The sequence below is a fragment of the Esox lucius genome, chromosome 15 (assembly GCF_011004845.1).
Source record: "Esox lucius isolate fEsoLuc1 chromosome 15, fEsoLuc1.pri, whole genome shotgun sequence".
NCBI lineage: Eukaryota > Metazoa > Chordata > Actinopteri > Esociformes > Esocidae > Esox > Esox lucius.
Genome location: NC_047583.1, coordinates 34,030,252 through 34,054,210, shown reverse-complemented (window position 1 = coordinate 34,054,210; position 23,959 = coordinate 34,030,252). Strand labels below are relative to the sequence as shown.

The following is a 23,959-nucleotide window of genomic DNA, read 5'->3' as shown; positions in this document are numbered from 1 at the left end:
GTTTAAGTATCTAGGGGTCTTGTTCACGAGTGAGGGAAGGATGGAACGGGAGATTGACAGACGGATCGGTGCAGCTTCTGCAGTAATGCAGTCGATGTATCGGTCTGTCGTGGTGAAGAAAGAGCTGAGCCGCAAGGCGAAGCTCTCGATTTACCAGTCAATCTACGTTCCTACTCTCACCTATGGTCATGAGCTTTGGGTCATGACCGAAAGGACAAGATCCCGGATACAGGCGGCCGAAATGAGTTTTCTCCGCAGGGTGGCTGGGCGATCCCTTAGAGATAGGGTGAGAAGCTCGGTCACCCGGGAGGAGCTCAGAGTAGAGCCACTGCTCCTCCACATCGAGAGGGGTCAGCTGAGGTGGCTTGGGCATCTTTTTCGGATGCCTCCGGAACGCCTTCCTGGGAAGGTGTTCCGGTCCCGTCCCACCGGGAGGAGACCCCGGGGAAGACCTAGGACACGCTGGAGGGACTATGTCTCCCGGCTGGCCTGGGAACGCCTCGGTGTCCCCCCGGAAGAGCTAGAGGAAGTGTCTGGGGAGAGGGAAGTCTGGGCATCCCTGCTTAGACTGCTGCCCCCGCGACCCGGCCCCGGATAAGCGGAAGAAGATGGATGGATGGATGGACATTCTGAAAAATTCTAACAACTTCCTAGTTATATCGTTTGGTGCTTAAGTTGTTGTCCTGCTCTGATTGTGTCAGAATTTTGAAGTGTCCATATTTATCTGATGCAGAAAATGTTATTATAATAACATTTCAGGTAAATGTTACATTGCAATAGTTTTCAGGACATGCAAGTACACTCAGTTTGTCCAAACAGTGGCGGCATATTAGCCATAACACAATATCAGTTGTTCTTTGTCACTCAGTGAGATTACATTTGGTACACATGATCAGGGATCAGTGTGAATGTTTCAAGTTGGCCACATGGGGGCACTATAGGTAAGGAAAAAACATAGATGTCGTATTGCTTGCAACGATGGATATTGTTATGGAACTTTTTGACTAAGGTGCATTTGAGAAATGTCTGTCTTTCCATTGGCTGGTATGTAGATCTTTACTTTGATTGTGACACATATGTCTGTATAATATCAGAGGATTATTAGGTATTTGGGCCATGTCCTGCTGCCTGGATAACGAAGGGTGTCAGTCTTTTGTTCCTCAGTAATGTGGTCCTTGGGGGGAGTAAGGTCAGTTGGCCCCTTTTGTAAACACTACAGTAAACATTATGGCAGGAAGGATAAGGTGGGGGGACAGCCCACCCTTAGGGTAAAACCTATGTGACACAAGACAGATGGCTAGCCACTTACCACACCCCTTTTTCTATGTAATAAATACGGATTGTGCATGTTTTGAGTCAGAGACTCCTCAGATGATTATGTTGGTAAGTGGTTGACACGTCTCTCATATATGCAAATATTAATAAAACTGTTAGAATGTGCCTAGAGAATTTTGTCTCTGTTTCTTACTACTTTAAGAGTGTGGATCGATGGAATTACCATCACAATATACATTGAAAAAAGTGTAATCTGGCTAATTGTAGCTTCAATGCTGAAACCGGCTAAATGCTGCTTGCAGCTTTAATTATTATTATTATATTTTTTTTTGCAAATTCCTGTGAGATAAAATGGCTTAAAGGTGCCCAAATTTTTATGGTAGTAAGGGACAAAGGGCCGCATATTCTGGTGCAGTGGCATGCATGTTGGCCTCATCGTGGCACTTTCACAAGCCTCTACAGTCACACCATTTGCAAGCTCACCACGCCGACCCCTTGTGACCTAGAGTCTTGAAAATTGGAACATAGGTGTATCTGTGCATGATGAAAATCTTTGCCATTGGGACCCATAAAGTCCACAATGAAGGATTTTCCACCATAATATGATTCTACTTGGTGTGTATGTTAACAAAGATGATACAACAATAATGACTGCAAAGATTTTTTTATCATCCACACAGTGGCGCTATTGAGGTTTCCCACTTTTGCAAGCTCACCATGCTCAACCAATTTAAAATAAAATCTTGAAAAGATGTGTATTAGATATAAGTCCATCTCCTCCCAAGGAACATATTTGCATTTGGGACCCATTAAGTCGGGTATAATGTTTTTTCAGCAATTCTGAATTTGTAAAAAATGCTTTAAACACAACATCTATAGAATCAAATGACCGATGTTAAGTGTGTTTTAATTTGGCCACATGGGGATACTAGTGAAAAGGAGAAACCGAACATGTAATATTGTTTACAGCTATGGACATGAGTTGGTAATATGTCCTTTTGGAAAAACTGCAATCTGGCTACTAATAGCTTAATGCTGAAACCCCGCTAAATGCTGCTTGCAGTGTTAATCTTTTCTTATTTTTACATGGGTAGTGTTATTATGCTATAAAGACTTGTTGTTATGACATATAAATGTAGTACTTTAATGTCATGGGGGGAATTGTGAGAAAGCATGTCTTTTCCTGATAATATAGATAATAAAATAGTTCTATACTTTTGTTAGAAAACACAACACAGAAGAATTTTGCTCTGCAAATATGTGCCATTTTCTTTCCATTCTTGGAAACGTGATGCTCATTACCCCATAAATCCCCTATATATCCTGTCCATACATCCTGTGTGTGGATCCAAGAACAATGGACACTATAAAATAATGTAGGGAGGTTGGAACATACATTGCACTTACATGATTGGAAGACAGCCAGATAGTGGCAGGGATGTGTTAAAATGTGTTTAGTATAAATGTACTGTTAAAGACAGACATTTGGAGAAGCACACAGACATCTGGAAAGACCAAGAACAGAGAGATGGAAAGAAGGCTGAACAACTAGGAAAGACATCTACTATAGTTTGTGAATAAATAACAAGGAACGCTTCTCCCCCTGACTGGGTCCGTTAGTTTCTGGCTCTTTTGCAGAATAATAACAGTGTGCTCACCCAACAAGTAATACTACTGTAATACTACTGTATGCTTGTATAGGTCTCTTAAAAACCTTGCAAAGCTGGATTTTACAATTTTCTCCCACTCTTCTTTGCAGACCAGTTTAAGGGTAGTCCAATTGTGAGTGGATTTCATTGGCACAGCAATTTTTAGGTTAGTCTGCAGATTATATACAGATCAGATCTCTGTTTGTACTATTCATAGGTATGTGTTCAATTAAAATGAACATTTTTGTTTCATTCTATAAACTACTGACAACATTTCTCCCAAATCCCCCCCCCCAAAAAAATGTGTAGAAAACAACTGTTCAAAATAACCAAACAAATCTGATTTTTTTTCAGACCTCAAATAATACAAAGAAAACAAATTCATATTCATTTTTTAACAACAAAATACTAATGTTTTAACTTAGGAATAGTTCAGAAATAAATATTTGGTGGAATAACACAGATTTTTAATCACATCTTAAATGCGTCTTTGCATGCTATCCACCAGTCTGTTACATTGCTGTTGGGTGACTTTATGCCACCCCTGGCAAAAATGTAAGTAGATCAGCTTTGTTTGAAGGCTTGTGACCATCCATCTTTCTCTTGATCAAATTCCAAAGCTTTTCATTGGTATTCAGGTCTGGAGATTCGGCTGGCCATGACAGGGTCTTGATCTGGTGGTAATCCATCCACACCTTAATTGACCTGGCTGTGTGGCATGGAAAAAACAATTCTCAGAGTTGGTGAACACTTTCCGAGCAGAAGGAAGCAGGTGTTCTTCCAGGATAACCTTGTACTTTTCTTGATTCATGCCTCCTTCACAAAGACAAATCTGCCCGATTCCAGCCTTGCTGAAGCAACCCCAGATCATCACCAATCCTCTACCAAATTTCACAGTGAGTGAAATTGAGTCTCTTCAGGTCTTCGTCTAACCATTAGATGACCAGGTGTTGGGCAAAGCTGAACATTTGACTTGTCAGAGAAGACCTTATTCCATTCCTCTACGGTCCAATCCTTATGGTCTTTTGCAAACTTCAAAAGCAGGGTTTTTCACAACATGTCTTGATATTCACTGTCCCCTATAAATTATTGGTACTACATATTATGGCCGTAAAAGGACTCACATTTTCAACTGTACTGTACAATACGGGAGCCTCGAACTTTATGGTTTATAATTATTCTTGTTGCTTTTCCAACACCAAGAGGAACAGACAATTGTTTCAGATGGGTGCAAATCTAAATTTATAGCAGTTCAAAAAGGAATTCCCCAGGGTTTGATTGTGGATCCATTACTGTTTACAATATATATATAAATTGTATTTGTAAGAAAATGTAGTTTTCACTTCTGTGCAGAAGACACAGTACTGTATGTGGCAACTCCTCTTCTATTTGCACTTGCAGTCTGACTTTTAAGCTTTACAAAATTCCTTTACAGATCTTCGTCTGGTTTTAAATCCAAATAAAAGCAAGTTTATGGTATTCTCGAGGTCCGGAAACATAGGTGTGAATACCATATAAATATCTTGGAATTTGGTTAGATAGACTCTCTTTTAAAATTCACACTACTGAGTTGGTAAAAAAAAAATTAAGATCAGAATGGGTTATTTTATGGAAATAAAGCGTGCTTGTCATCTCGACATAAAAATGTAATTGTTCAGACCACTTTTATGTCGGTGTTAGATTATGGTGATATACATGCATGCCTCAGCTTCTGTTTTAAAAAGCCTGGTCTCTGTTTATCATGCCGCTTTATGTTTTATTACCGAGGCAAGCTTTTATACACACCACTGTCTTTTATATACTGCTCTTAGTTGGGATTCCTTGCAATCCAGGAGGGCAAGACACTTTTTGTATGTTTATAAGGCAATCCTGCAGAAACATACATATTATCTTACCTCTGAAATTATATTGAAAAACAACTTAGGTAGGTACAACATAATTCTCCATCTGTGCCCCTAAAACTTGGAATGAGCTACAGGATGATCTTAGGTTGAAGGATACTGTGTCCATAATACAATCAAAAAAGTGTCTGACTGAACATTGTACAGTGAATTGTACTTGCTGTTTTTGTTTGATATCAGTTTTTAAATCTTTTCTAATTCATGTTTTTATTGTTTGTTGTAATACATGGCACCACTGTAAATGAGACCTTGGGTCTCAGCTGGTTTTTCCCTGTATAAATAAAGAATAAACAACAGGGAGTGGTGGTGTAGAAAAATGAATGACCCAAAAGTACATCATGATACAGTGGGGAGAACAAGTATTTGATACACTGCCGATTTTTCAGGTTTTCCTACTTACAAAGCATGTAAAGGTCTGTAATTTTTATCATAGGTACACTTCAACTGTGAGAGACGGAATCTAAAACAAAATCCAGAAAATCACATTGTATGATTTTAAAATCATTAATTAGCATTTTATTGCATGACATAAATATTTGATCAGCTACCAACCAGTAAGAATTCCGGCTCTCACAGACCTGTTAGTTTTTCTTTAAGAAGCCCTCCTGTTGTCCACTCATTACCTGTATTAACTGCACCTGTTCGAACTTGTTACCTGTATAAAAGACACACACTCAATCAAACAGACTCCAACACACTCAATCAAACAGACTCTAACCTCTCCATAATTGCCAAGACCAGAGAACAGTGTAAGGACATCAGGGATACAATTGTAGACCTGCACAAGGCTGGGATGGGCTACAGGACAATAGGCAAGCAGCTTGGTGAGAAGGCAACAACTGTTGGCGCAATTATTAGAAAAAGGAAGAAGTTCAAGATGACGGTCAATCTCCCTCGGTCTGGGGCTCCATGCAAGATCTCACCTCGTGGGGCATCAATGATCATGAGGAAGGTGAGGGATCAGCCCAGAACTACACGGCAGGACCTGGTCAATGACCTGAAGAGAGCTGGGACCACAGTCTCAAAGAAAACCATTAGTTACACACTACGCAGTCATGGATTAAAATCCTGCAGCGCATGCAAAGTTCCCCTTCTCAAGCCAGCGCATGTCAAGGCCCATCTGAAGTTTGCCAATGACCATCTGGATAATCCATAGGAGGAATGGGAGAAGGTCATGTGGTCTGATGAGACAAAAATAGAGCTTTTTGGTCTAAACTCAACTCACTGCGTTTGGAGGAAGAAGAAGGATGAGTACAACCTCAAGAACACCATCCCAACCGTGAAGCATGGGGATGGAAACATCATTCTTTGGGGATGCTTTTCTGCAAAGGGGACAGGACGACTGCACCGTATTGAGGGGAGGATGGATGGGGCCATGTATCGCGAGATCTTGGCCAACAACCTCCTTCCCTCAGTAAGAGCATTGAAGACGGGTCGTGGCTGGGTCTTCCAGCATGTCAACGACCTGAAACACACAGCCAGGGCAACTAAGGAGTGGCTCCGTAAGAAGCATCTCAAGGTCCTGGAGTGGCCTAGCCAGTCTCCAGACCTGAACCCAATAGAAAATCTTTGGAGGGAGCTAAAAGTCCGTATTGCCCAGCGACACCCTCGGAACTTAAAAGATCTGGAGAAGGTCTGTATGGAGGCGTGGGCCAAAATCCCTGTGGCAGTGTGTGCAAAACTGGTCAAGAACTACAGGAAACATATCATCTCTGTAATTGCAAACAAATGTTTCTGTACCAAATATTAAGTTCTGCTTTTCTGATGTATTAAATACTTATATCATGCAATAAAATGCAAACTAATTATTTTCATACAATGTGATTTTCTGGATTTTTGTTTTAGATTCACAGTTGAAGAGTATCTATGATAAAAATTACAGACTTCTACATGCTTTGTAAGTGGGAAAACCTGCAAAATCGGCAGTCTATCAAATACTTGTTCTCCCCACTGTATAAACATGTTACACTTTTACACAAGGAAATAAAGAATCCAGATACAATTCCCATCTTTTTGTACTCTTCAACTCCCGTCTGTACTAGATAAACTCTCAAAGTAACTTGTTCTCCCCACTGTATATTCAAGATTTTTTGTTGAGACAATATTCATGATGTATTTATTTGTGTGTGTGTGTTTAAATATGTGTATATATATGTGTGTGTGTGTGTCTGTGTGTGTGTGTGTTGTCATTATAATCATAAAATATACTTAAAATAAAACCTTTTGTTGTTTATATACTTTTTAACCTTAAAGGAAAATACAGGAGAAAGTTTGAAAATATTTGTTTTGTACAACTTTTAACCATAGCATTTTCTAAAACATTAACAAATGAAAAAAAAACACTGGTGTGCTGCATTATAACTATATCCCAAATGTAATATATTTCATATTTGGAATACAGTTATGTCCATAAATATTTGGACACTGACACAATTTTCATAATTTTGGCTCTGTACACCAACACAATGGATTTGAAATGCAACATCCAAGACACAATTGAAGTGCAGACTTACAAAAATGTATTCAAGGTGTTGAACAAAATGATTGTATGAAACGTTTAGGAATTACAACCATTTTCATACAGTCCCCTTATTTCAGGGGCTGAAATGTAATTGGGTAAATTAAACAATCATAAATAAAATGTACATTTTTAATAATTTGTTAAGAATCCCTTGCAGGAAGTGACTGCTTGAGGTCTGGAATGCATGGACATCATCAAACGTTGCGTCATTCAACAAGTTGGTTGAATGACGGTTGAAGACAGCAATATTCAAATAGTACAACAGATTGTCGATGGGTTTGAGAGCAGGTCTTTGATGGAGTCACTGTACAACATTCAGGTTTGTGTTCTTGAGCCACCCCAATGTTGCATTGACCTTGTACTTGGTATAATTTTCCTACCGAAAGGTACATTTCCTCCCAAACCTGAGACTTTTAGGAGACTAAAGCAGGTTCTCTTACATTATTTTCCTGTGTTCTGCTTCTTCCTTCATGTATATGTGACAAAATGTAATGTTTTAAGATTGTTTTGGTTGTTGAACTTGCAATCAAATCAATGGATTAATCAATGAATGCACCAATTAGTTTGTAATTTAAGCGTGACTAAACTAAATTAGTTTGGAGTTTTGTACTTAATGTTTAAACAAATCCAAAATGTAAATGGTAAGGGTAATGTCTTTCACATTCATATTGATTATTTAATTTTAGACATACTGAGAGCTGTGAAAAACATTATTTCTCCTCAGGGTTCACTAACCACTGACGCCAATGTTGAATAGACGTCTGAATACTTAAAAGAACATTTATTCAAACACGCATAGATCCAGAAGCAACCCAGAAAAAATGCTTACTTAATTTGCTTATCCTAAGTCCATGGTTAAATGGGATCCTGGAGACAGTGAGTCAACCACACTTTCCAGGGAGCAACCACACTTCCAAGGGCACTAAATGTCCATTATCAATTATCCTTTCAAGGCAGATGGGCTACATATGCACATCTTTAAAGAAAAGATGGACTACAAACAAACTTTCCCCTAGATTAAACAGAGAATCCATAAATCAAGATCAAATCAAGATCTTGTTCACAGATTAACAGAGCCCTGTGGACCAAGTTACTGAGTTGTATAAACAGGGTCCTGTTAATTACTTGCTCAAATGTACTCTTCCACACAAATTACTGGGTACCTGATTTGCAGATTGGCCTCACTGCGGACCCGGAGCACCTCCTTGCCCTTGAGCTCCAGCTCTCTGGTGAGGGTATTGATGGTTTCATTGAGAGAATGGATCTCGTGGTCTAAGTTTGTGATTCGGTTTGTTCTGCAGCACACATCCTGCTGTAGGGCTGATATACGACCCAGCAGGTCTTCTTCCTGGTTTCGAGTCAGAAAAATAATGAAATAACATAATCACAGTCGTAGGACAGACAATTACATTGAAATGCAGTCAGTTTAAGAAGTGATTTTAAATTCCAATGCTTTAAAAATAAATGTTAGGATAATGGGAACTGTTGTTTTCTTTTCTGCAAGTCATTTATCGACTGTAGTAATGATGTCACCTCACGTAGAGCCACAAATATGCATTAAGCAGAGTGTTACTGATAGAACCAAAACTCTGCACTCGATTTTATATACTTTTTTAATCACCCCAACTTCAGGGTTCAACTTCATATCGTTAGACCTGCAAATGTAGCAACATCCCACAATCGTAATGAACCCCAAACATAATACAGATCTGCAGCTTTTAATGTAATAATCCCACTAACATAATAAGTTTTCCAACAAACTCAATAGCAGTTGCCAACCACAAACGTATTACATCATAATTAGCGTAGACAGTTTAGCCAGGAAACTTGAATGGTAACTGGTCACCAACGCATCAGCTGATGCATGATTGCTCCTATTACCAGGTCAGATTGTATACTTGTCTACTTAATCATCAGGTTACTCAGTCAGATGTTGGTGGTTGTAAGAACAAGAGGGATGTTGGTGGTTGTACTTCACCCAACTTTGGCTAGCTCTGGTAGCTGGAGGTTGTATGATGTCAACATCCAGCTACCTCAGCCCATGGCACTGGGGTAGTAACGGACACCTCGTAATCTATGGAGTTAGATATCTGTCAAAAGGTTAAGCGTTCGTATTGTTAGGATTGTAAGAAAATACATTCAGAAATTGGTATGACTGTACAAAAAGTAATATGTAAAACATAAAACGTGTGAAATGGACACATTAAGTAAAAGTTGAAGTGTACCTATGATGAAAATTACCGGCTTCTCTCATCTTTGTGGGAGAACTTGCACAATTGGTGGCTGACTAAATACTTTTTTGCCCCACTGTACCTATGTTTTCCTTTCAATAGCTTCATGTCAAAGTGTATGGTTTTGAAACTTACTTGTAGTGAGAGTAGAGACCATAAAGTCATCCCCCATTGTTAATTGCTAGAACAATCTTGATGTTGTTGTATGACATATGCATGAAAGTAGCGATTTTGGCTGACCGCCACTATTTGGTGTAACACACACATGCATTAAAGTGGGACAAATTAGGCTAGTATAACTTACATATTTAATCTGTCAGCAATTTTTTTACCAAGCCATCTCCCTTGCCTTGTTAAATGCGGCAGTATTGCTCTTTTTGGTGATGTAATGTTCAGCAGGATTTGTTTCGCTGTTGAGAAGATTTCGCTTTTTGACGATTGCTTGTTCTGGGCTGCTTATGTATTCCGTGCACGTGCACAATGCAAGCTTGTTCAAGCCTGGTTTGAGTAAACTTCCACCAGACACGGTTACCTTGTGTTAATGGAATGACTTGATCCTTAAGTGAAAGTTGGCATTCATTCAAACCAGGTTTTTTCAAATAAGTGCAGATTTCATTAGCTGTGTAGCTGTGTTGATGGAACACCCCCCGTTCAAAACTGTGTCAAGTAATCAGGTTTATTTGAATGGGTGAGCAAAGTATATGAGCCCTGAATGTATTCTGATCCTAGCAATGCCTCTGGTGGGAACCATCTTGTCAAGGATGTCGTGGTGGTGTGAAGAGAACAGAGCCAAACGCAGGAATGTCGTTGTCTATTCTTTATCCATGTGCAATAGGTATACTAAAAAATTTTTTTTTACTGAACTTCTCTATACAAGGCGAGATCTCTTCTAAGAGGGAAGAGTTTTGGACTCCCCCTCTATACCAAGCTGGATAGAGGCTGTGTGGTTACACAGAATTTCAAATGGCGTACATGGACAGCACACCGGACCAGCAAAGCAACCTTTTGGATATACAGATGAACTCTGAATTGCTTTCAATTAAAAATAAATATATATACATATATTTATTTAAAAACAAAAGGTTCAGATAGCAGTGGTGGTACAGTAGTTGTTTGTAATAGTATTTTATTGTTGGTTGTTATTTGTTTTAATAAAATATTTATAATTGACTGATGTTTTTTAAATGTCATTATATCTCTGTCCAACTGGTGCAGATATCTAGATTCCGTTTTGATACATTTCCATTTTGGGTTTACTTTATTTTGAACATACCCTCTCATTTAAAATTGTCATTAATTAATTAGTTTGTGGTGTTACATGTTTTAACTATTGTGAATCAGACTCTGCTTCATTTGTCTACACCAAAACATACTTGCTGAGTAGGTGTAACTACTGTGTATCTATGTGGGAACAGACACTGCTTCAAATAACAGCCTTCTTTCCTTGTAACCACAGTGTATTTACGTGGGAACAGACACTGCTTCAAATTACAGCCCTCTTTCCTGGTACTTACACTAAAAGTGTTGTTTGTACCATGTAAAAACTAGTTACAGATGATGGACTTGCTAGGAACTTACATGGTAAGTAAGGGTGAAGTTCAGAAGGTACTGCAAAGAATAAGCTACAACAGGATGATGGTGTGAAGATGTGTTATGGAGTATTAACTGAAAACAAATGATAATTTATCACATTTATTTTATTTTTATCAGGTGTTATTACGAAATAGAGTGGTTTTAATTTGTATTTCCACCACAAGCTAATGGATTTGTATCTACATTTGGAAAGAACACAACATTTAGGAGATTTGCATAGTGAGACAGGTTTATCCACATTAAAGTATGCCTTCTAATTTTAGAGTTTAATTTTCCTCAACAACAGTAAAATCTGACAAACTCTTATTTGTTAAGCCTATCAATTTCATTAGTCAGTTTCTTCCTTTCAATGCGACGAAATAATAGCCTACATTGGATCGCTTTCGATCCGGCATATTGGAGAAAAAAACTTTCATGTGGGTGCCTATTATGAGGAGAAGCATTGGGGCCTGTAGGACATCTAACAGATAAGTGCTTTCTGTGGCTTGATTCGTAACACGCAACTATAATCAATTCATACATTTGTGATTGAGGTCAACGCAGCTTTTGGTTTGGCAAGAACCGTTTGCCCAAAGCGTGTGTTGGTGGTGAAAAGTTGTGCAAAGCAGAGAAAAGCGCATCATCTTTCTGTTCCTTCTCAAATCCTTAATGCTGCAAGTGAACTTGCAATAAAATAATTAGTAAAGTCACATTTAAATGGTAAATTCACAAGCACAAATAAGAATGACAATGATATACTTTAAAAATTGCTTTTTTATCACCTGTCTGTTCAATAAGTAGTTTTGGAGTAGTATATAAGAATAAGTACTCATAGAAGTACACATAACACCTTCATTGTTCCTACATAACTATCCATTCCTACCATGTACTTACATTCTTGTTACTAAATAGTTACTTGGAAACTACCCTGTAAGTAACAGGCTGAAATTTTAAGGGTTACCAAGAATTCTTGTTGTGGGGCGATGCCCTCATGCAACTGGGTCTGTATACATGATTAAAGGAATAATACATAAAAGGCAACAATACATAATATAATACAATACATAGAGGGCAACACTAAAATGGAAAACATTTTGTAAAATCAAATCAAAGTAATACAATAAGAAGTTAAGAGAAATTGTATAATACCATCAATAGATTAAAACACAGTAAGAGGATGTTAAAAATAAGTAAAGAGTGGACTTGACAAAAACCAAGGGACAACCTCAGACTGAACTAAAAGCAAGAGAAAAAGGTGGGCCTTTAAATTTAATTTAAAATTGCAATGGTGTAATGGGACTTAATGTGGGATGGGAGATTATTCCAGAGCATGGGACCAGCAACAGACAAAACTAGGCTACCCCATCCTTCCTAGAGGGTGGGTTCTTGCTTCTTCCAAATATACCAAATAGTTTATTTTGAATGACAAAACATCTTGTTCATGTCTATGATCAGATGTTTTAATCCGTAATATAATTGATGCAACTGTTCTTAACTCTTATTTACTCTATTTACATTACATTCATGTTCACAGTAGCTGATGACTGAAAATTATGCTTAATAGCACAAATTGGTGCATAAATATTCACCAGAATGCAGGAAATAAAGCATCTGACACTCTCATAGGGGAGGACCCCCAAACCCCCGCTTCATTTGTGTTCCCCAGGCTTGGGGCCACTGGCAAAGTGTCCCTTATTTTCCCACATTAAAAGTGGCAACCCTGTGCCCAGCTGCTCCCAAATCAGCCATTACACACCTGCTTTGCCAATCACCAGCAGCTTTCAGGAGAAGTCCTGACGTCTCGTCCCGGCCGGATCATTTGTCATGTTTGTTCGTTCCTGCCTTACCAGCAATTTTCTATAACTCATTGTTCACTATTCCGTTCATGTTTGCCAGTTCGTGTTTTTCCTGTTTCCAGTCCGGTAATTCAGCTCTCCACACCCGTTAGGAATACCTACCACAAAGGACTCACTCTCTCTTGCACCTGGGATTTTGGCCCTGTCGCCCCCTCGAAAATAATTGCTGTCACCATCTTACCTGGACCGTCTGATCCTGTTTGTATCACCACCTGGATACTCACCTGTACCACCTACCCTGGATTACGGACCCCGTTCACAGAACCCACCTTTCTTCCCAAGCCCTCCTCACGCGTACCCTCCTTTATCACTATTTTAAAAAGGGGCATTATAAAAACGTATCCTATTTATGTGCCACTTACAATAAAAATATTTATTGAATTAATTATTTATATATTTAGACCCGTTTGGTCTTCCATTGAAAACCAGCTAGCTAGAACTGGGTAGCTAGTCAGCTAACATAGCTACCTGGAGGTCATTTGGTAAGAGTTATATTTTCTGAGGGCGATGTATGGGTGATACGCTGTCGAGTAGGTTGATTTCCAGACCAGCACTATGGCTGGTACAACTTGCTCCTGCGAGGCACCCTGCGGTGGGAATGAATACTCAGTCTGAGAGCGCTCCTAACCAGTATCGAAACTCCAGTAAGTGGGCAAAGTGTGACAGATAATTTTCCCATTGACTAGCAAATCGCTGGCATCATTGGGGAGATCTGAGTGGAAAAAACCAAGATGGGCACACTGACATGTCGCTGTGGGATGTTTGCAATAAATGATCATTTGCCACTAGGCTAATCATAACATTTCAGCTTCACATTGGTCAAGCCCAGTTCAAGTCTTGTGGGCTTAGCATTTAGCAGTTATTTTCGCTATAGAACAAGTATCGGCAGTGGCATACTAGAGTGGGTTTACGGGGCTCTGCCTAGAGAGCTTAGAGAGTGTGGCCAAGAAAGTATATAAGATTTCAGAAGTTTTATATACGATCAATGATTCTTGGAAAGACCTTGTGTTAAAATGATTGTTAAATTTTAGAGGACTGCTTTTTTCGTTTAGTGCTGTATAGCAATAGACTATTACTTTTATACTGAGTAGGCCTATTGGCTGTTTTATTCGATTTGTGGTGATTATGCATACCTTTTTTATGTTCTATTCATTTTATGAGAATTTTAAATAAAAGTAATTCCTGAAATGTATTGACAATTTTCTCAAATTACAAATTGTAAGCCAATATGTGTGATAATGCTGTTGCTCATTCAAAAACACAAACTACCTCTAGGTCGTAAAAGTGAGCATCTTTAAATAAATCGGAATATTGTATGGTATAGTGTACGGTAAAATATGAAATGTTGAATGTGTTGCTTTATGCACATGCAAAAAAAGGCTATTGTTCATCTTGTTTTCAAACTGTATGGATATACACCAGTAACGTGTGGTGAAATCTTGTCATGGGTAGGCTGTTACCTATCAATGTGGCATATATGTTTATATATTCATTCAGTTAATGTAGCAACCCAAGTTCATATCAGGCATCATCACATCGCTGCCTGGCGCCTGCATACAGCAAAGTCAGTCATATGTGAGGCAAATGCACAATCAAATCTAATAATCAGATTAATGGACACATCTCTCTTATGACTTATACAACAAACAAATGTTTTGTGCGGTAAGAGAGGGAGGCGGCGCGGTGTCAGCGAACCGACAAGCAGCCTAGTCACTCCTTCAAAATGCGCAAACGTGTACAGACAGCCACACACACACACTATTGGTCTGGTGACGGCGCACCATGATTAAAAAAAGGTAACTACAAAACAGCATTTTAACCCACGAAATGCACCATAATCGCAGACAGACATACAGTACAAATGTGGCAGAGGTGACGGAGCACCAGGGTATGGAAGAGAGAACATTTTGTTGTCAGCGCACAGCAGGCCTAGCCCACCATCAGACAACACACACAAGCCAATATAAGGGTTTTTAAAAATAATAAATAAATGAATAGTTTCCGTTTTAAAGGGGGTGCGTACTTTTATTTGTAGACACCCTCTGGACAAAGATGTCAATTACTTTGTTGTAAAAGTCCTCTTTGTTGGGTGTATTTCTCAATTTCATGAGTCTCTCTTTTTCAATGGTAATAAGAGCCAAGGAGGAAAGTCTGTTCTGCTCCATTCTGTTACGGCTGTAGGTTTTTATGCGCTTTAACGCAGAAAAGCTCCTCTCCACAGATGCGGTAATAGATGGTATTGTTAAGACCAGCTTCAAAAGTTTTGTGGCCTAAGGAACAGTCTCCTGCAGATCATGCTTGGTCAAAAAAGTTAGCAGCTGCACAGGAGTTTTTCCTTGGACGGTTTGCGAACAGTATAGGCCCACCAAATCAGACTTTAATCTAATCAGATCAAAGAATTTTGCATATGTGGACAGGCTCTCTAATTTTTGATCATCAAATTTACCTGACGGTTCACAGCCTTTGAACTATGTTGACAGCCAACGCTAGGCGCCACTAGAAGCTATTGCTAATTATCGGGAGCGCGGATTGAGAGCGAGTGGATCACGTGACATGAAGCAAGCTCGGTCTCTGCCTCAATGTTGATAATTCAAGACAACATGATAACTGACTGCGCAATGCGCAAATCTACGTTAACTACGTTCTATGGACCAAAGAGGCACTGCTAACCTCTGCTTCAATGGCCATTGCCTTGAATTTCCTGCATGAAACAATGTTTTTTAGGAGCAATCAATGGCAAAATGAGTATATTATATGTATTCCTGAAGATTTTTGTTACAAAAATGTATATTTGGAATAAAATAAATGCAATTAATAATGCGGTGAATTAATAAAGGTCTTGGAATTAATAAATGCAATGTCAACATTTCCTTTGGTGAGGCACTGCCTACCCTGCCTACCCTGACCGCATGTCCCTGATATACACACTGAAAGGGCAACATTTTACAACCTATTAGTTCTAATCGTTTTTGGATCAGCTACAGGCTGTAGGGTTATAAGCCTACGATGTTGCAGGTAACAGTTTGCGCATTCCTGTAGGCCATTCATATTTCTATTGATAAGATTTTTCCCATGTGTTTCAGTTGACATTCCTCTACCAGCCTTTCCGAAATAGCATGGTAGTTCTTCAATTCAACCACTAGGCTGTGCATACACATGGGTTTAAATTTGCGTAGAAATACACACACTTTCCCATCAAGTTCAACATTGATAAATGCCAACTGTAGTGACAAAACTGGCATACGCATGGTTTACGCATGATTGATACGAGGCCCCTGCAGTGGGCCACTTTTCCTTGCATTTGATGTTCATTCAGGATGATATGAATGAGGGTGCATTTCGTTTAAATGAGGGGGCATGCCTAATCACTGCATGCACCCTCGAAACTCGTTGGTCTGTGATGAACGCAACGTGTTTACTGTGACTATTGTCCTGGTCAAACCCATACGATCGGCTATATGGGGAAACAAAACTGAGGGGGCACGAATTTGCCTCCCCGTGGAACCAGGCCTGTGTTCATTACATTAGCATTGATAGCTCTTCGGATAGCCCAAACAGGCTAGCGCATCCAAACTCAATAAAAGTCTTACAAATCGTAATCCAATACCTGCCAAAATATTTTGTCAACTACTAACAATGTTATATCAATCTTGATTATGAAGCATTAGTGTTTGTCACTTCACTAACCTGTAAAACAGGATAAATAATATGACACAATGATTGTGCCAATTTGTTGTGGTTTCTCTTTAAGGTTAGAGGATCGCCTGACCTACTCCCCAAACATAATGGTCCTGTGCTTGCTATTTCCCCCAAGCGGTTGCATGAGGTATAAGTAATTATCAATGAACCCCAGTGGAGTTTCTCACTTGAAAAAATACTGAATACAGCAAACCTATAAAAAACTATTATTTTACATATTTTAGGTACAAAATAAAGAATATTTCAACTTGACAGTTAATAAGAAAATAATTACATTGTTCATACATAACATTTGATTGTTTGAAGAAAACATTGTAACCAGGCATTAAGCATGGGAAGTTAGCCAGTTGTGTTTGTCAGTTAAAGAAGCATTACTGATTACTGATACTATTTATTAAACCTCCAATATTAGGTGAGATGTGTAATATATTGTGCATATCTACTCAATCTCTAAGTAGAATTACTCTTACCTCTGAAATCAGATGTCAGGTTATGTTTGAGGGTCAGCATCTAGCTGTAGGAGGGACAGCTACCGTTAGGATTAACTACAGAGACAACATATTTGGTGTAGCTATTCATATGGAGCAACAGAGCCGACTGCAGAAGTGTAATTACAATGTTTTTTTTTACATGTGTAATAAGAGTGTAATTGCTAAAACAAAAATAATGTGCAATAACACACTTGGAATAGCATTTTACAGGATGTCTATTCATAAATCTATTCATCTAAGTTTAGTTTGGCTGCTCTGGAGGCAGGTTTAGTTGTTTCTTAAATTGTACCATAACTTTAAATGGTATGCACCGCAATATCTGCACTTAATGAATTTAATCAAATCTTGAAGTAAGGCAGGTGTAATGAATATCACCAATAAAGTCACTTGAGTCTAAATCACTCAGGTCTGAATCACTCCTATTTTGTTTTTAAGACCTTATGATCGTCGTCTCATTTTAATACATACAATGATATGTTTTTAATATTTTCAATGTCTACCGTAATTTGAATGCATACAGCCTACTGCCTATTATTTCCCAAATCAACAAGCAACTGATCAAACAGTTAGCTTCAGTGCTTATCTCAAGCCAGTGTCTCCTCAGATTTGTGCGCTTGGCACATAAAACATTGTACCTAAACATGTTCAGTTCATAAACTTCAGGATCATTCTTTGCCAAGAAGGGCACTCCGGGAGTTCTTTTGTCCATCTTAATGTTTTGTTTTTATTGGTCATTATGGCCTTTTCTTTGCAACTCTGCCTAGAAGGCCAGTTGACACTGTTGACACTGACACTGTTGTTTTGCAGGTACTATTTAACCTTTTCACGCATGAGTTTCAAATATTCCCCACCGACCCCCCAGCGTGAGTTTTTTTGCGCTTGACTTCAGTACTCTCTCCAGCATTTGACCTCACGCCAGCATTTGAACAGTCAACTTGCTAGGTAAGGAACACTACACTACCGATTTGAATGCTTTCTACCTGGTTAATATCATAGTATGGTGTTGAAACAATTACAATAAGTTATAAACACTGTTTGAGCTAAATGTGAGTAAATAATAGCGTGGTTTTACCAGCCATTGTTACGTTACTTGTAGCTATGCATGCTAATGGTGCGTTCTAAACAAGACGTTCTAATCACACCAGTGTGATCGTACGCTTCAGGGACCACTCTAGCTTGATCACACTGGTGTGACCGAACGCGTCAAACGGTTAATGAATCTGCCAGCTGAGGACCTGTGAGGTGTCTGTTTCTCAAACTAGACACAATTGTTTTCTTGCATAGTTGTGGAACGTGGCCTCCCACTCCTAATTCTCATCTGGTTAGAGCCAGTGCTCTGTGAAGGGAGTATGTAGTATGAGCTCATTATCATTGTATGACATCTTCAGTTTCTTGGCAATTTCTCACAAGGGATAGCATTTATGTCTCAGAACAAGAATACACTGATGAGTTTCAGAAGAAAGCTCTTTGTTTCTGGCCATTTTGAGCCTGTAATCGAACCAAAAACGCTGATACAGAATATACTGAACTAGCCTAAAGAAGCCCAGTTTTATTGCTTCTTTAATCAGTACAGTGCTAATCAGCTGTGCTAACATAATCGCAAAAGCGTTTTCTAATGATCAAATAGCCGTTTTGGAATTTTAAACTTGGATTAGCAAGGGCAACGTGCCATTGGAACACAGATGGTTGCTGATAATGGGCCTCTGTATGCCTATGTAGAAGAAAATATCAACATTAACCATGTGTACACTGTGTTTCTGATTAATTAGCTGTTATTTTATTAGACACAATAATTGCTTTTCTTTCAAAAACTAGGCATTTGTTTGTTTTGAACGGTAGTGTAAATTTTTTATCCCACCAAAAAAATCCCATAAATTGAAAAGGGGGAAATGGAGCAACATATAGCAAAACAGAAATGCAGTTTTATGATAACAGATTTTTGAGAAATGCACATGTTTGACTATAGACACAAGACCATGTTGAAGTACAGTGGCTAGAAAATCTCCATAGAACAACTGGAAGCATAAAGACATCTTTATAGATGCCGGGGTCAGATGGTTCAGAAACCAACATTGAATTCAGGTGCATATCATAATGAGAGAGACTGAAAACTACATTAGGTAAAATAAGCTCTTCTTTAAAAAGGGACATCCTTTTCAGATACTGTTTTAGCTCTTTGATAGGCTAATGATTTTACAGCAAATGTTCACTGCCATCTGGTGATTTTTTTTTTGGATATGGTGTCTGAGAAATGCGAGCGCCTTGTGGCCAGGTCTTTCCCCACAGGGTCCGGCCGGGCTCAGCCCGAAGGAGCGACGTGGGGCCGCCTTCCCGTGGGCTCACCACCTACAGGAGGGACCATAAGGGGTCGGTGCGTAGAGGATCGGGCGGCAGTCGAAGGCGGGAGCCTCGACAACCCGATCACTGGACACGTAAACTAGTTCTAGGGACGTGGAACGGCACGTCGCTGGCGGGGAAGGAGCCTGAGCTTGTGCGTGAGGTTGAGAGGTTCCGACTAGAGATAGTTGGGATCCCCTCTATGCACGGCTTGGGCTCTGGAACCACACTCCTTGAGAGAGGATGGACTCTTCACCACTCTGGAGTTGCCAATGGTGAGAGGCAGCGGGCTGGTGTGGGTTTGCTTATAGCCCCCTAGCTCTGCCGCCATGTGTTGGAGTTTACCCCGGTGAACGAGAGGGTCGTTTCCCTGCGCCTGCGGGTCGGGGATAGGTCTCTCACTGTTGTTTGTGCCTACGGTGCAGAGTACCCGACCTTCTTGGAGTCTCTAGGAGGGGTGCTGGAAAGTGCTCTGACTGGGGACTCCATCGTTCTACTGGGGGACTTCAACGCCCACGTGGGCAACGACTGTGACACCTGGAGGGCTCAGAGGTGGACTCGTCCATCAGCCGGGCAGAAGTCACAGAGGTAGTCAAGAAACTCCTCGGTGGCAAGGCACCGGGGGTGGATGAGATCTGTCCTGAGTACCTCAAGTCTCTGGATGTTGTGGGGCTGTCTTGGTTGACACGCCTGTGCAACATCGCCTGGCGGTCGGGGACAGTGCCTCTGGGATGGCAGACCGGGGTGGTGGTCCCTCTTTTTAAGGAGGGTGTGTTCCAACTATATGGGGATCACACTTCTCAGCCTCCCCGGGAAAGTCTATGCCAGGGTACTGGAGAGGAGAATACAGCCGATAGTAAAACCTCACATTCAGGAGGAACAGTGTGGTTTTCGTCCGGGCCGTGGAACACTGGACCAGCTCTATACCCTCTACAGGGTGATGTAGGGTTCATGGGAGTTTGCCCAACCAATCCACATGTGTTTTGTGGATTTGGAGAAGACATTTGAATGTGTCCCTCGTGGCATCCTGTGGAGGGTGCTTCGGGAGTATGGGGTCCTGGGTCCCTTGCTAAGGGCTGTCAGGTCCCTGTATGACTGAAGACCCCGGGGAAGACCTAGGACACGCTGGAGGGACTATGTCTTCTGACTGGCCTGGGAACGCCTCGGTGTCCCCACGGAAGAGCTAGAAGAAGTGTCTAGGGAGAGGGAAGTCTGGGCATCTCTGCTTAGACTGCTGCCCCCGCGACCCGGCCCCAGATAAGCGGAAGAAGATGAATGAATGAAGTGTCTGAGAAACAATATTGGTTTAACCCACTCCACTCCTCCCTGCAACTCAGAACTGACCTGTTGCTGACTCTGTTCCAGAGCACCCTCCAGCTTTAGTTTGGCAGCAGTGTTATCCTTCAAGTGGATCTGGCGTAGGTGCTCAATGGCTGTAGCATGGAGGTGGTTCAGCTCAGAGCGCAGGGAGGCTACAGGGGAGAAGGAGGAGTGGGGGTAAATGTTTCATGTTAAATTTGTGTCAAGCTCTCAAAATTAACTAATATAGGCCAGGGATTCTTGGCTGTTTAATATGAACATAAAATGAACATTGTGGGGTGACTGTGCCAGTCCTGCATCAGCATCATGCCTGATTGGGCACACCTGCCCCCAATCAGGGGGAGGATAAAAAGGATCTTAGAAAAATAGTTCTGGGAAGCAGTGGAAGAAGAGTATGATGCATTCCTCCAGAAACACCAGTGTTTGGCACTAGATGTTGCTGCCTCACCACTTTTCCCATATAGAGTGCCTTTGGATTTTCTTTTATACCCTTTCACTATCATATTCCATTGTATTATGTGATACATTTAGAATTGAAAAAAAAACTACTGCCATTCATCTGCACACATAGCAGTATAGCAGTAAATACAGGGCGGCTTCTGTCACTTTGATGTCTTCTGTCACTTCGGGACTTTCAGTTTGGTTGGTGAGCAGATTTTGAAGTGTTTTATTTTGGGCCAAAACCAGGCACACTGTTATGGAAATTCTTGAACTGAGTCCTATACATGTATAAATGGGTTACTAGTTTAGATAAGAAAAGGAATGTGAGAGAGGGGGATCTGGTATTTGTTTTTGGTCATCATTGAATGGTATCAGTAGATCATTGGGTTCTCAAATAAATCTGTCTATCTGTTTAAACCATCAGTATATATGTCCTTTGTCCAGATGCTGTGTACCCCTTCAGAGTTGAAAGGGTTACCCACAGGTCCTTGGTTTAATGTGGGGGAGGACAACCTGCCCCTTGGATAAAACCAAGGTTTTGACAGAACATAGGGAATGTGTATCATTGACATAGGACAGCTGGGCAGTATCTTACCACACCCCTTTTAACTGTAATAAATACTGACTGTTCATGTATTTACCTCAGAGATACCTCAGACATTTTTTCTGTAAGCTTTTGACACGTCCCTATAATTTAAAATAAACTGCTAAACTTTGTGGAACTACCATCACTTTGTGGGCCTCTACCAACCTTTCCCATTAAATCAAAGTTGCCTCTTACTTGGGGTTAAAATCAAGTGTTCAGACTGGTCTCATCTGTGGTCATATTCCCAACATGAGTATATTCAGTTTTGGGTTAAGTGCGAGCTAAATATATTTTCTTTCAATAGCTTTCATGTTGAAATGTCTATGCCCCCAGCCCAGCGCAGAGATGGCTAGGGGCATAGCCAGGACGTGACAATATGCATGAAAGTTGTGATTTTGGTTTTGGCTGACCGCCACTATTTGGAATAAGCTAGACATGCTTTGAAGTTGGAGAAATTCCCCAAACTTTAGGGGTTTATCAAGACATTATGTTTGTGTTGTGACAAAGTACTGTGGCCATTGCCTGTGACAATGAAAATGTTTGTTACGGTTCATATGCAAATATGAGGGTTGTTTCACTGTGTAAGGCACATTTGTCGATGGGTTATATAGTTTATAATTCCCTCACACAAGCGACCGTGTTGCGACTTTGTTGTTTTTGATTTTGTTTGTGGATGTTGTGTTTTTATCGTAATTTTTTTTAATGAATATTAGATTAGATTTTCTTTTCTCATGTCCGTTCTGTGTACTGCTTTCTCTCATGAGTAATTTTGTGACTTCATGACGTGAAAGCAGGGGGGAATATATGATATGATTAATTATTAAAAGAGCTGACCTAAAATTTCAGAGCGAATTAAATAGTTACATGAAGAATTGGATTTTAATGTTTGCATAGTTATAACATAGTTAGAAAATTGACATCTGTTAAAATTGGCATCCCTTAGTGTCCATTCACAGTATTAGTTTTTTTTGGAAATTGTTTGTTTGATGTAAAATCTAACATGTTTATGGTTGAATAGAATACATCTTACCATTTTGATTTGGTTTAAAAAATTAAGAATTAATTTGTTGGGATGAATAGTGACTATGAGAATGTGACTGTTCAATTTGGTTGTTTGATATTTGATTGTAAGTAATCATATTGATCTCATGCATTATGGAATAAGTGGGTAGAAAGTTGCATGGAGCACATTTTTTTTATTCCTTACATGTTTACTAAGTTTTGTTATATTTTTATTGAAACTGAGAAAATATTTCTGCATCAAATGTTGTTTTATAAAAACCAATTTGAGAAGTTTATTTGATCTAAATTGTAAAGACACAGACCACAAAAGTGCAGACGCACTAACAGGGGGTTGTATAAATTGGGTGTTGGACTCATCTGAACTCTTTAGAGTTCATTATTCTGGTTTTGACTTGAAGAAACCGGAAAATGTTAATTCCATGTTTATTTACTTTATTTATTTTTTTATAGACATGTATACCTATGAACTTCATTTCTGTCCTAGTAGGCAATCACTGGAATGTTCACAGTTAACAGATGTTTCTTTAAGGTGTGAATGCTGGGAGAAAACAGTTTGCTTGCTATTGCCTAACTGGCTTGTTTCTCAAGATAACATCACTCAGTCATATGAGATGGCCCCAGAACAGATTGGAATGTGTCCTTAATTGATAAGCGGTTTATTCTTCAGGACAAGGTTTTGTTATCCTTAGGTCAGTAAATCATCCCCCGCACCTTATAAACCAGAGTAGAGTTTGGGAAAGCATTTTTCATCACTCCTGCCTGCATCTTCAATCTCCAGAGAACTTCCTGTCTTTGATACGTGTACTGTAATTGTAATACTCTCTTTATAAATTATATTCATTAATTACAGTAATTCATTGGCTATTTGGAATAAATCTTAAAAGGGTCAAAATCCAGTTCCTTCAGACTGGTTACGACCATCAGTTAGCCCTCAAACATCAAATAGGTTGAAAGACACACTGGGTTGAGACTTTCTTTAAAATAGAGGTTTTTAAGAGAAAATTGTAACTGTTACTTTGAGAGTTTATCTAGTACAGACGGGAATTGAAGAGTACAA

The 23,959-nt window shown here is 39.7% G+C and overlaps 1 protein-coding gene across 3 annotated transcripts in view; it reads right to left on the bottom strand.

Moving 5' to 3' along the window:
• The window catches only part of LOC105031273 (protein FAM184A), a 249,226-nt gene that overhangs the window by 63,165 nt on the left and 162,102 nt on the right, over positions 1–23,959 (bottom strand). For all 3 annotated transcript variants that reach the window (XM_020044400.2, XM_013132781.3, XM_029125749.2), the window contains exons 12-13: positions 20,877–21,004; positions 8,510–8,694 (exon numbers count right to left, since the gene is read on the bottom strand). In XM_020044400.2, coding sequence (XP_019899959.2) covers positions 8,510–8,694; positions 20,877–21,004 — 313 coding nt within the window. The remainder of the gene's footprint in view (positions 1–8,509; positions 8,695–20,876; positions 21,005–23,959) is intronic.